Genomic DNA, 14,200 nt, shown 5'->3' with positions numbered 1-14,200 from the left:
TGTTGAAGGGCTTTTTTCCCCTGTAAACCAAGCACTCTGTGTTAAATCCTAACTGATGTTGCTTTGAATCTTTGGCTCAAAGCAAAATGGTTGTTTCCTTTATAGACTTACAATTAGAGACTTCATTTATTTCTGCAATTTTTTTCCTGTGAGCAAGCAGAAGAACTCGACATGCTTATCACGCGGATATCCTGGCTGGCCCCAGTTTGCTTCGCAGCTTGAGTGTGGGTGCTGTGAGTTGCCCATGACACCTGAGAGAGTGGCAAAGCTTCCCAAATTTTTCTCAGGTGGTGTACACAATGACCCTGCACGAGTAGATTCATTTTACGTTTTGAAGGAAAAAAATGGTTCTCACCCTTCTTCATTTTCAGCGAAACTACGAACTGGTGAGGCAAAAACAACAATCTCACTTACTTGTACTTCCTTGTAGTGTAAAGTAATAGGTAGATTTTCCGAGGAATGTGTTTTGAGGGACAGGTGAGCAAACTGAATTGAAAATACTGAGTTCTTCCTTTAGACTGTAATGTGCTGCCTTACCTTAGATGTAGATTTTGGGGGATTGATTTTCATTATATTTGACTGTGCCGGGTCTTCACTGCTGTGCAGGCTCCCTCTTGTCGCAGTGTTCAGCTTTCTGATTGCAGTGGCTTCTTTGGTTGTGGAGGGCGGGCTGGCTTGGACCTCAGGAGTTGCGGCTCGTGGGAGCCACCACACAGGCACAATAGTTGCGGCGCGTGGGCTAAGTTGCTCTGCAGTATATGGGACCTTCCCAGATCAGGGGTCGAACCCCATGTCTCCTGCGTTGGCAGGAGGGTTCTTTACCACACAGCCCCCAGGGAAGCCCTAAATACGTTTTGTAAAAAACTCTCGTTACTGGTAAGTGGCATCCTTGTTGGGTGTTTGCATAACTGATGATAGTTTGGATGGAGTCTTAAATATTTGAGTATTTAAGCAAATTGTTTGATGATTATTTTGGCCCGTGGTAAAATGCCTTCCAGGACAGTCTTAAGCCTGGTATCAGCAATTTCTAAAACTTTCTTGGTCCAAGTCTAATTTGTGCATTTTAGAACTTAGTTGCTAAATATCCCTGATAACTGAAACCATCAGATGTACAACGAAAAGGCTTAGTTGCAGTGTATTTTTAGATGAGTCACAGGGTATATAAAGAATTCCTCAGTGTTCTTTGGAGTCTTTTATATTTATCCTACATTCATGTTTGTGTGATGCATGAAAAAAAACAAAAACATTTGCCAGAGCCAGTTCAGTCCAGGGCATGAGCCAAGGCCAGTCCGCGCCAGCTCCCTGTGTCCTGTCAGCATGAAGCATGGCTCATGGCCCCTGTATAAAGTGTTTAACATTATTGCTTCTCTCACATGGGCTTCCCAGGTAGTGCGAGTGGTTAAGAATCCGCCTGCCAATTCGGGAGACGCAAAAGACACGGGTTCGATCCCAGGGTCTGGAAAACCCCCCTGGAGGAGGAAATGGCAACCCACTCCAGTATTCTTGCCTGGAAAATTCCATGGGCAGAGGAGCCTGGCAGGCTACAGTCCATGGGGCCGCCAAGAGCTGGACACGACTGAGCACACATTATTGTCTCGCGCGGGAAGGGGAAGACGTGGAGCCAGCATCTGCTGCACATGTCCTAAAGGTCAGGCTGTGCGCTCACTGCCTTGCCATCCTTGTTTCCTCACTTAACTAGGTCAGTGATGCACCCACCATCTTCAGTGCCTCATTTTCTTGGGCTTTCACTCTGATCATCCCAAACCTGAGTTTTCTCCATTCCTTGGATTTTTTTTTTTGCCAATTATTTCTCAATAAACCCAGACCCATACTTTTTTTTTCTTACCTACTGGATGATCATGCAATTTATTTCTTGCTTTTTACCAAAAACTTAAGATGATTTCTGAAATAATGCATAATATGTCAAGGCATATATTACAGGGGGGCGAGGAGGACGGAATACAGTGGGCAGGGAGGCCTGGGCCCGAGACGGTCTGTGCCCTTCTTGCTCTGGTCTCTCTGCCCACAGAGGATGTGGCCTCTGTGCCACGGCCGTGCCCAGTTGAGCCTTGCCTTCAGTCCAGTGGGAATACGGCTCAGGCTGCACAGTGGGTGGGCCAGGTCTCCCTTTGGCTTTCTCAAACCCATGCACTTTACTGTGTAAGAAACAAAACGCACAGCTGGCTTTAGTTTTAGAAAACAAAGAACCATAAAATACAGAAACTTACTCAGCCGGTACTTTTTCGTCCTGGGTTATGCCAGACGCCCATCATTTTGGCCAGTCGGGCTTAATAGGCCAAAGAGGTAGTTGTGTGTTCTTACTCCTCAACATGTGAGAACAGTCCGGTTGGAAAAGGGAGACTAATTTACCTAAGCCCTGCCCCACCCCCAGGCCAGGAATTACGTGGAGTTGGGCCCTGATTTCTGTCTTCTGATTTCCAACCGGTGTTGATTGGGGATTTTGTTGCTAAATTGGAAGTATGGGTAAACCAAAGTTTGCTCATTTAAGGTGTTCATTTGCTTCCTTCTGACACAGCGTTCACTTCTAATTAATTTATAATAGTGGCGTGTGGGGGTGGTGGCTGCATTAATTGCAGTGAGAAGCAACAGCTGACAGCAAGGGGGGGCTGCCTAGCGATCTCCATGGGATCATCCCTACAGTGGAGGATCACTTCCAAAAACAGCCCCACACCCTCAAGAGCTCCTGAGAGTCTCAACTCTAATTGTGCCCAGAACAGTGAATGACGTTTGTTATGATGACCTCACATTATCAAGAACAGCTTCTTTTATGTTTAGTCCATTATACCCATAAAGGCAGTGAGCCTTTAGTGAATCTAACCAATCAAATATATTTCAATAAAATTACAAAAAAAAAAAGAATGTAACTAGACTCACATGTTCTACACTGCACCACCCTAATTGAGGTTAGCTTCCTTAGCGGCTCAGATGGTAAAGAATCCACCTGCCAATGTTGGAGACGTGGGTTCGATCCCTGGGCTGGGCAGATTCCCTCTAGAAGGAAATAGCCATTTCCATATCCACTCCAATATTCTTGCCTGGAGAATCCCATGGACAGAGGAGCCTGGCAGGCTCCAGTCCATGGGATTGCAGAGTCGGACATGACCGAGTGACTAAACACTTTCACACTTTGGACAAGAGTGAGTGGCGTGGGACATTCAAGTCTAGGTGAACCAGGAACCTGGTAGGAGATGGAAAGAGGCACTGAAATAAAGACATTTTTAAATTTGTCTTTCACATTTACTTACATGTAGAAGTGAGACCATGTTCATATCTGCCTATGAAGCAGAAGTGGAAACTAAAGAAAATGTTTTAGGCTTTAAAAAAAAAATCTATTTTGTAAAGGAGCTAAATTTACCTATGCTGTGACGTGGTGCATATAAAAGTGTGTAAAAATTGAGGATATGGTAAATATTTTTTAGTAGTTTTTCCCCCAGTCTTTTAAAGTGAGGAAATGACTTTTAGTTTATATAGCATTTAAAAGTCATTTTGAGCACTGATGAAACAAATGTTTTTATTACATCTTAAGGTATATATTCACTTCTCTTGAGAGAGAGAAAATAGGTATTTTTTTAAAAAATGAGTATTAAATGTGTAAAATTTTGTTCTGAATGAATTTTTTACGTCTTTAATAAGGGAAAGTATTGTTCTAGACATGAATCGTGTTGCGTTGATTAAAGAGGGTGAGAGACAGAAAAAAATATTCTCCTCCTGCAAATTTAGTGGGTGTTTCTAAAATGATCGGCTGGCATCAGTTTCTTCCGTTCTTCCCTCTGTGTGTTTCTTTGTTCACTGATGCTTACAGGTGGGTCACTGTGTGGAGCATCTGTGTAATGACCTTGCCTTCCCCTTGGCATCATTCCCTCTGTTACAGGTGGGCCAGCCATGAGAGGGTACCTTGTGGCCATCTCGCTGAGTGCCGTCTTCCTCTATTATGTGCTGCATTGTATCTTGTGGAGAACAAATGACTACGGGTAAGTCTTATTTTTGCTGCTTAAAAATGACCCCCCAACTGGTCTTTCACATGGACACACAAATGGTATTAGAAGGACCTATTACAGAACACATAAACAAACCCTGTAACATTTTGAGCCTTTTCTAGCTTTTCCATTATAGATTAGAGTTTTACCATTCTAATATCTTATACATTACACATAACCATTTAAATGTTAGTAAGCAACATCGGTGTTTGTGTTGTTGTTTTTTTTTTTTTTTTACTTTTCAGTGAAGCAGTGGTCTTGACTGTCTTTGGGATTCTGATTTATATAATTCATCTTTTTGAATTGATGGAGTACTTCTTAGACTCAGTGGCATTCGAGTCTTGAGTCTAAAATACAGGGATAAAGATTGTTGATAAATGTGGACACTACATATGGTTTCCTTTGTTTAAAAATATTTGCTGAATAATGACATAGGTAGAATTTGAAATGACTTTGACTTGAAATATCACATACAAAATTTGGAGAGGCACAGGTAGCTTTATTACAGAGAAAACTCCTAGATTAAGCTTTTTATCCTTTTCCCTTTTCTATTTTGAAAAGTATTTACTTAGTTTGAATAAATAAATTACAAATAAAAATTAGCTACAATATGTGACCTGAATAGAAACGACTGGAACAAATACAACACAGGACTTGATTTCCTTGCACTAGTTGCAGAGCATGTGACAACTGAGAAAGCTTTAAAATCATGTATATTTCTTTGAAAAAGGAGTAAGAGCAGTTCCTGATCTATCACAACTTGTCAACTTAAATACAAGCTTCCGGACGTGGATTTCCTGAGTGAACCCACATGATCATTTTTTAAAACAAGGAAATTTTGACAAGTTGAAGTAGAGTAAAACGGTTCATGGCTTCTAAGCAACAGGTTTTGTTTTTTTGAAAAACAGAAGAAAATTCAGAGCAGCATTGTCACAGGATAAATTAACTCTATACTACCATATACAAAATTTTTCTAGAGTTGATTAATTACAGTACAACTTTTCAAACTGAAGCAAAACAGATCCAAAGATTAAAAAAAATGATCTGTCTAATCTGAAAGTGTACTGATTTCTATAAGTCACAGAGCATGTGATGTAGGGCAACTGTCTATACTTTCCTTGTGGTGTGTTTAAAAAAAGAGGTGCTTCTCAAAGCAATGAACTTACTGGAATTAGAGACTAAATTGACCATGCAAGTATGTCTCTCCATTTGACTATTGCTGGTGCTTATCAATGCCAACCAGACATTTCCTTGAGTTCACTCTATGACAGCTGTCCTTTTTGGATTCAAGTTCACAGTTAAGGCTGGGCTGTTAGGTTAAAAAAAGAGCACTGTTGTCATTTAACGTTTTACACCTCCCTCAATTTCTTAACACCTGAATAAGTCCAAATACAGGATAGTTAAGTAAGCATTTCTTTTTCTAAAAACAAATGAAGTCACTTGTCCTTCTTGTTAATTGATGCTTTTTCTGCTTTTTCTCCTGGAAATGATTTTTTTTTTACTTGAAACAGTGAACAGATGAACCACAGTTTATATCCAAAAAATAAACTTGCCAAATGTTGCTGATACTAGAAACAGATTATTGTGGGAGAAGAAACAGATAATCTAGTTTAAACTGTGTATTAAACATTTTATAGCATATAAAATGTTTCTTAGTATTAAGTTTTTGTTATGATGCTACCCTAGGGAGAAGCGTTAAGGGAAAAAAACTTTCCTGATTGTCTTCAGTGTAGTTAAAAACAAACACCTCTTATAATGGTGATTAATATGAATTTGTTTTTTATAAAGTATTCTGATTTACCAAATTTCACATTTAGATAGGGGTGGGGAGAGAGGCTCTCTTTTCCTAACTTTCCAAATTCTTGAGCTATACTTTGCTTAACTACCATTCCCACCAAGAGTTTGAGACCATTGATAACTATGCTAGTCTATGGAGAACATTCTAAAATATTTTCTATAATAAAGATAAATAGAAAAGTTAATATACATGTTGCTTTATTTTAAAATGTTTGCAACAAACCATGTAAATTAACATGGTTTGAACCAAAAGTATCCTCAGTTACGCAAAACAGTTTTTTTTTTTCCAACCAGCAGAGTTTATTCCTTTTGCACTCCTGGAATTCAGCAATAGGCTTTCACATTTTCTTCAAGTTCCCGTTGGCTTTGGGGGAAAAGACAAAAACAGTTTTTTTTAACACTGAGGATGGGTGATTCAAAAATACTAAAATGAAAGCATCAAAATAGATTATGTCTTTTTCTCCTCAAAATATATCTTTAAAACTCAGAATTCAGGAGTCTGATACTTTTGGAATTACTCTGCTTGAGTTTCCCAGAGTTCTGCTCAGAAATTGCCTACTGTTTAGCACAAATGTTAAAAAAAAAACCTCTTCTGCAGATGACTAGAGCAGAAGAATTGTGATGTGGAAGCCGGTTGGAAAACCCAGTTACTTAGCTTGTAAATGTATAATGAAGTCCTGGAGGAGAGCTGTCTGATAGTCTCGAGGTACCCTTTCTTCCTATTGCCAGTCCTTTGGCAAGGGAATCGAGTTTTAATGACCTTTAAATTCTGAATGGGTAGTATTATATGATGTCAAACCACAAAAAACGTCTTCACTTAGACAAAAGTCCAGTATTTTTTGCCAGTGTTTGAATAGTAGATGCTATATCATGTTTCTAGGTTTTGTTTTACTAAATTAAAAAAAAAATGCTGCTTCTGCATTTGATTTCATTACTGGTTGATTGAAAAATCATTGTAGTGCTCTTTATGGAAGGAAGTTAGCAAATCTTGTAATGCTGTTTATGGTCGCTGGAGAAATCCAGTGCCAGGTGCGTGCATTTGGCTGTAAGTTTTGAGGTTTTTGGCCAACCCGGCCTCGATCCCTGGGTGGGGAAGATTCCCTGGAGAAGGAAATGGCAACCCACTCCAGTATTCTTGCCTGGAGAATCCCCATGGACAGAGGAGTCTGGCGGGCTACAGTCCATGGGGTCGCAAGAGTTGGACACCACTTGGCGACTAAACCACCACCACCAATGAGTCAGCGATCTTAGAAGTCTGATCGTGCACCCTGCGAGGCTCCTACTCCCAGCATCTCTCCCTGTATCTTTGCACCTTCCTGCCTCTGTTCCATACTTAGTAATGGGAGATAAGAACAGAAGAGAAAGTACAAAGTTGGCTCGATTGCTAATTCCCAAGAAATCATATTCTGGCTCACAGGGGAAATGATAAAGAAGACAATGAAAAGGGTCCAAATTCAGCACATTTTTTGGTCATTAGAATTCGAGGCATGCTCATGTCACTCCTAAACGAACACTTTACTCCACAGAAAATATCATGAAATTACCTCAGATGCTGTGAACTTGCTTCCTTAACTATTTAAGATGAATAATTGTCTTTTAAAAAAAACACTCAAAGTTTGGCTTCACAATACCCTCAAATAGTTTGTTTTCTATTTTAATAGACTTGGAAGCCAAGTAATATACTTTAGTCTTCTGACTATAATTTGATTTTCATGGCTTGGTGTCATATCCCACCATATTTATGTATCTTCCTTACAAGTAAATCAAGAGGTTTTTGCCATTTGGGGTATTTACCAAAGATGAGTCTCTTCAACTAGCCTCATAGTACAGAAACCTAGAGTGTTAACTGGGAATTTTGTACTAAAAAAGTTTAAAATCGAGTCAATCCCTGAAGGGGTTAGGCTATTTCTGTTTGAATCTGGTGATTATAGAAGAAAACCAGTTGGTTTTCTTTTTTAGGTTAATTCTCCATACATCTGATGACCATTCCTAGTTTCTCATGTGAGGCTGTTTTCCTCTTTCCCGGCTGAGTCTGGACCCTGCCGCCCCGTCCCCTTCATCTGTCTTCGTTGTCATGCTCTGTCTGGTTTCACAAAACCCTTTCAAATGGTGGAGACAGTGCTCCTTTCAGGAGAGACACAAGCACCTAACCGGTGCCAAGAACAGAGGAGAGTTCGCTATGATGCCAAGTAGCGGGACGGTGGGGTCCCCAGGCCCCAGGCAGGGTTTCTGGAAGCTGCTCAGGACAGCGTCTCTCTGGCATTTACTGCCCATAGGTATCCATGCAGGTGGCGTGGAGGACCTTGATAGCTGTGTGCATTTCTCAGGCATTCAGGAACTTCTAAACTATGAGCCAGGTCATGGCTTCCATAGTGTGGGAGTCCTAGTTCTTCTTTCTTTATTTTTTTCCCAGTTCTTCTCAAAGGGTCCTTTGAGTCGCTGCTCTCTGGCCCTTCTGGGTCGCTTGTCACCTCAGCCTTTTTTCTACTCTCCCTTGCTTTATATCCATGAATCCTCAGACATGTCCCGGACTAGGAAAGTTTCTGTCCTACCTCAGGGCCTACAGTGAGGATCCATATCCCCTGTCTGAGAAGCCTCTCCCTGGGGGTCCCGCTCAGGTTCCCAGGGCGCTTGCTTCCCTTCGGGCTGGCTGCCCAGTTCTGCTTTCTGACGGACACTTGTTTTGTCTCCTAGGGTGACACCTATGGACATGAAGCAAAGGAGTAAGATCCAGCCTTGTTCATCAAAGCCAGCTTTTGCCTCTCTCCTGAGGTAAACATACCAAAGAAACCGCGGCCCACAAAATGTTCAAAAATGTGTTTGTCATTGTTCTCCACACTTGTTTGCTTTTTTTCTGTGCAAATCTTAGCAATGTAAAATAGATACCCTGCATTTAGGGAAGAGCCTGACTGTCCTTGTCTTTTTGTGCTTTTAGTCAGAACTCTGCATATGTTTTAAGAAAAGGCAATGAAGAACTCAGTCAGACCAGTTTTCTTTTCACACAGGTGAGATTAGAGAGGTCTGGTTATGTTTGATCCTAAGAGTGCACTGTCCTTTCAGGGTTTTATTTTCCCACCCTCATTCCCATGTTATTTTTCCACCCTTTTTATTTTTTGGTTTCTTCTGCCTTACCTCTAGGTTAAAGTGTACAGCAGAAATTTTCCTTTCACAAACTTTTAATGAACTTCATAGGGTGTAACTGATTGTTGATTATGGTTGTCAGGACTTGAAAAGAATTTACTGTTCCATCCACAAATATTCTTTTCATTTGTCACCACGGCTTTGACAGAGTGCTGGTCAAAATGCTTCCAGAAATAAATGACAGTCAGGTCTGGGCATGTTGAATTGTGTAAACACATAGAAGCTTTTCAGCATTTTTATCTGTTAAGGATCTAAAATTCACATCGTCTTTTTTCCTTATATTATTGTACTGTCCTGCCAACTTAAAAAATATTCACAGCCTAAAAGTTGAGAGTTATGCTTTATGTGGTGGGCATTTTAGGACTTCAAGTCCAGGAAGCAGCATCTCAAGTAACCCTGAGAGAACTGCTCCAAGGAGGGAAAGTAGGGAAACTAGGTTATATAGAAGTTTTACAATAAAGGGCAGGTAGTCTGAATGTTAACAGATTGTTGTGAATTAAAGGAAACCCAGATATCTCAAGTTAAGGAACTTAGTGCGTTTCTGTGTATGGGAAGATGCAAGAGTCTGGGCCCCCTGAAATTCCTTTGATATGCAGCTTAGCTGTCTGGGGCTCGTGTCTTGGGTTTTCACATCCTGAGTTCCCCCAGGGCTCACCAGTTCACCGTCAGTGGTGGCTGCCATCACTGATGACTGAGACATTATTTACTGGTACGGCAGGAAATATGCCATTTCTCAGTACCTTTCCATGACTGATTCTTAATCTTTTGAGGCTACAGATCCATTTAAAATCAGCCAACTCTGGAATGCTTTAGAAGCACAAAGTATTTTCATGTCTAACTATGGGTGTACCATGGCTGCTTGTAGTCAATCCATGGGTGTGTGTCCAGTTAGGACGATTGCAAAACTAGAAGAGTGGTTAAAATTGTTTTGTTTACCATGACCCATAGTAAGAAGTATATCTTGCCTTGGAACTTAGTGTTTGTACTAAGTTTATTTATAATAAAAAAATAAACAGCTTTTACCTCTTCTACTCCAGATACCCTATAATCTGTTCTATTCACTTTTTAAAAATGAGCTGATCTTGACTTGCAAAATTGACTTCAAGAGCCACGAACAGTTGCAGACAGCAGGTTTGGAATGCTTCTCTAGAATCAAGGTACTCTTTAGCTTTAGAGAAGAAAGGTATTTCCTTTCTGAGAAAACCCAGAGGGGTTAAAGTATTTATGAAAGACTGCTCAGCAGATGTGTAAGTCTGCACACCTGTCCTGTGAATAGTATTCCTTGGAGGCAGGGCTCTCCTTTGTCAGTAGGCTTTGGGAGAAGCTCTGCTGGGAAACCTGGCGGTATTACCATCGGTGAATGTGCTAGGACTGGACAGCTTTCCCTAGTGTTGAGATTAGGCATGGTTTCAGCTTTGAGAGCTGAAACAAATGGGTTAGTGACTCCAGATAATAGTTACTTCACTTTTTTTATAGCTTCAGTTTCTTTCTCTTGTCAACTGAATTAAAAAAAAAAAAAAAAAGCACAACCTAAAAGTTGAGAATGTTTTACTTGGGAACCTTATTACCTTACTATGGGTCAGCAGGTGAAGAATCCACCTGCAGTGTAGCAGACACAGGAGATGTGGGTTCAAACCCTGGGTCGGAAAGATCCCTTGGCGGAGGAAATGGCAATCCACTCCAGTATTCTTGCTTAAAAAAATCCATGGACAGAGGAACCTGGTGGGCTGCAGTCTGTGGGGTCACAGTCAGACACAACCGAGCGATAGAGCAGAGCCCAAACACTAAGGACTGAAGCCTGGGATGGCAGCCTCTCAGACAGCTCTGAGGAATGCTTCCAAAGAGGTAAGGGAGGAGCCAGGATATAGAGTCGTTTTTACTGAAAAAGACAGATGTGTTGTCAAACAGAAAACAACAGAATGGGAAAGACTAGAGATCTCGTCAAGAAAATTAGAGATACCAAGGGAACATTTCATGCAAAGATGGGCTCAATAAAGGACAGAAATGGTATAGACCTAACAGAAGCAGAAGATATTAAGAAGAGGTGGCAAGAATACACAGAAGAACTGTACAAAAAAGATCTTCACGACCCAGATAATCATGATGGTGTGGTCACTCACCTAGAGCCAGACATCCTGTAATGTGAAGTCAAGTGGGCCTTAGAAAGCATCACTACGAAGAAAGCTAGTGGATGTGATGGAATTTCAGTTGAGCTATTTCAAATCCTGAAAGATGATGCTGTGAAAGAGCTGCACTCAATATGCCAGCAAATTTGGAAAACTCAGCAGGGGCTACAGGACTGGAAAAGGTCAGTTTTCATTCCAATCCCTAAGAAAGGCAATCCCAAAGAAAACTCAGCAGGGGCCACAGGACTGGAAAAGGTCAGTTTTCATTCCAATCCCTAAGAAAGGCAATCCCAAAGAATGCTACCGCACAATTGCACTCATCTCACACGCTAGTAAGGTAATGCTCAAAATTCTCCAAGCCAGGCGTCAGCAATACGTGAACTGAGAACTTCCAGATGTTCAAGCTGGTTTTAGAAAAGGCAGAGGAACCAGAGATCAATTTGCCAATATCAGCTGGATAAATGAAAAAGCAAGAGAGTTCCAGAAAAATATCTATTTCTTCTTTACATGGAACAACAGACTGGTTCCAAATAGGAAAAGGAATACGTCAAGGCTGTATATTGTCACCCTGCTTATTTAACTTATATGCAGAGTACATCATGAGAAACGCTGGGCTGGAAGAAGCACAGCTGGAATCAAGATTGCTGGGAGAAATATCAATAACCTCAGATATGCAGATGACACCACCCTTATGGCAGAAAGTGAAGAGGAACTAAAAAGTTTCTTGATGAAAGTGAAAGAGGAGAGTGAAAAAGTTGGCTTAAAGCTTAACATTCAGAAAACTAAGATCATGGCATCTGACTCTGTCACTTCATGGGAAATAGATGGGGAGACAGTGGAAACAGTGTCAGACTTCATTTTTTTGGGCTCCAGAATCACTGCGGATTGTGACTGCAGCCAAGAAATTAAAAGACGCTTACTCCTTGGAAGGAAACTTATGACCAACCTAGGTAGCATATTAAAAAGCAGAGATATTACTTTGCCAGCAAAGGTCCATTTGGTCAAGGCTATGGTTTTTCCAGTGGTCATGTGTGGATGTGAGAGTTGGACTGTGAAGAAAGCTGAGCACCAAAACATTGATGCTTTTGAACTGTGGTGTTGGAGAAGACTCTTGAGAGTCCCTTGGACTTCAAGGAGATCCAACCAGTCCATCCTGAAGGAGATCAGTCCTGGGTGTTCATTGGAAGGACTGATGCTGAAGCTGAAACTCCAATACTTTGACCACCTCATGCGAAGAGTTGACTCATTGGAAAAGACCCTGATGCTGGGAGGGATTGGGGGCAGGAGGAGAAGGGGGCAACAGAGGATGAGATGGCTGGATGGCATCACCGACTCAATGGGCAAGAGTTTGAGTAAACTTCGGGAGTTTGTGATGGACAGGGAGGCCTGGCGTGCTGCGATTCATGGGATCGCAAAGAGTCGGACACGACTGAGCGACTGAACTGAACTGAATCCCAAAAGCAGACATCTCAAGTTATTGATTTTCATGCTTTTCTATAGATAGGAAGATGCAGGAGTCTGAGTTTATTGAAATGATTCTTTTTGTTATGTACCATAATTGTCTAGGGCACTGTCTAAGGCCAGTATTCTGTTTTCCTCCATTGTGAATTTCCCTCTGGGGCAGCTGTAGTGGCTGAAGGCTTGCTGGCCTCAGCATCCTTTGTTTACTGAAATGGCAGGTCACCTTTTTTGTTTACAGTCTAAATTGACTAGTAGAATTTACTTTCCAGGCTTTTGTAGGAGTACCAACAGCAGATATGTAATATGATCATTATAATGTAATATAACCTACTGTAATACAATACGATGTCAAGTATAGTTATTATAGATAAGGCTGAAACTTATTGAGCCCCAACTTTGTGTGAGACATGGTGCTGTCGACTGGAAAAAAAAGAAAAAACCCACAACCTACAAGTTGAGCATTATGTTTTATTTGGGGCGTTACTGAGGACTTAAGCTGGGGTTACAGCTTCTCGGATAGCTCTGAGGGACTGTTCCAAAGAGGTATAGGAGAAGCCAGTATTTACAGGAGTTTTTGCAAAAACAGCAAACCAACATCAGGGAGTCAAACATCAAAAGATTAGTGCTAATTAAACTAAACAGACATCTCAAGATAATGAATTCAGCCCTTTTCTATGTGTGGGAAGATGCAAGAGACTGGATTATTGAAATTACTCTTTGGATATGCACCATAGCTATCTGGGGACTGTATCCTGTTTTTGTTTTTCTTCCTGAATTCCCGACAGAGTGCAGTTGGGGTTCAGATGGAGTAGTTGAAGGCTTAAAGGCTTCAATATCCTTTGTTTACTGAAATGGCAGGCCACATTCTTTGCCCTCAGTGTTGAACAGTTATTTCATTTAGAAATTTAAAGTCAAGAGCCCTGACCCTTCTCTTCCCAGAGCAGATCCCGAGCTTAGAGATCAAGCCTGGTACCTTTTGAAATTGGCTGGAATCCCCTTCCCCAGGCTGCTAACACTTGTCACAACTGAATCTGACATACACACTCTTCTCAAGTAGGAAGGGGTGGTCTGTCACCTCTTTGCTTAGTCTGAATATGGTGTAAGTTCTCAGCTCAGCTCTGGAGATCTTGAGGATAAAGCTGAAGCTAATTCATCGTTATTCATGCTTGCTCAGTTGCTTCACTTGTGTCCGACTCTTGTGACCCCTATGGACCGTAGCCCACCAGGCTCCTCTGTCCATGGGATTCTCCAGGCAAGAATACTGGAGTGGGTTGCCCTGCCCTCCTCCAGGGGATCTTCCCGGCCCAGGGGTTGAACCGCACCTCCTGCAGTTGAAGGCGAACTCTTTACCACTGAGCCGTTGGGGAAGCCCTCATTCCTACTCTAGTGCTTCTTATTTCCATTTTGTCACATGGCCTCTGAAACCCCAGGGGCACTCTGATCTCCACCTGCAGTTTATTTATTTAGGAAGAACAAAACTGGTAAGGGTGGAAAGAAGGGACCGTAAAAAAAAACCGAGCTGTCTCATGAAACATTCTTGTCTGAGAGAGTACCTGAGTGTAGAAGCGGGGCAGGGAGGCAAGAAGACACCCGTCCTTCTTGAGTATATTTGAATTTAATGACATCAGGAGAGAGTTCATCTAGCTTTTAGTGTATTTTAATTTTCACTGCTGACAG

The 14,200-nt window shown here is 41.5% G+C and overlaps 1 protein-coding gene across 10 annotated transcripts in view; it reads left to right on the top strand.

Annotated features, from left to right (window-relative positions):
• Positions 1-14,200, top strand: part of ST3GAL6 (ST3 beta-galactoside alpha-2,3-sialyltransferase 6) — a 90,031-nt gene that overhangs the window by 35,730 nt on the left and 40,101 nt on the right. For 5 of the 10 annotated variants that reach the window (XM_020869833.2, XM_020869834.2, XM_070455015.1 and 2 more), the window contains exons 2-3: positions 3,893-3,992; positions 8,490-8,567. In XM_020869833.2, coding sequence (XP_020725492.1) covers positions 3,904-3,992; positions 8,490-8,567 — 167 coding nt within the window. In that variant the 5' untranslated portion in view covers positions 3,893-3,903. Of the gene's footprint in view, positions 1-1,404; positions 1,649-3,892; positions 3,993-8,489; positions 8,568-8,730; positions 8,801-14,200 lie in introns of those variants that run through there. The other 5 variants (XR_011483468.1, XR_011483467.1, XM_070455011.1 and 2 more) reach the window with 4 other exon arrangements.

The sequence above is a fragment of the Odocoileus virginianus genome, chromosome 25 (assembly GCF_023699985.2).
Source record: "Odocoileus virginianus isolate 20LAN1187 ecotype Illinois chromosome 25, Ovbor_1.2, whole genome shotgun sequence".
Classification (NCBI taxonomy): domain Eukaryota; kingdom Metazoa; phylum Chordata; class Mammalia; order Artiodactyla; family Cervidae; genus Odocoileus; species Odocoileus virginianus.
Note: the sequence above shows the minus strand (reverse complement) of the source record. Positions and strands in the feature narration are given on the sequence as shown.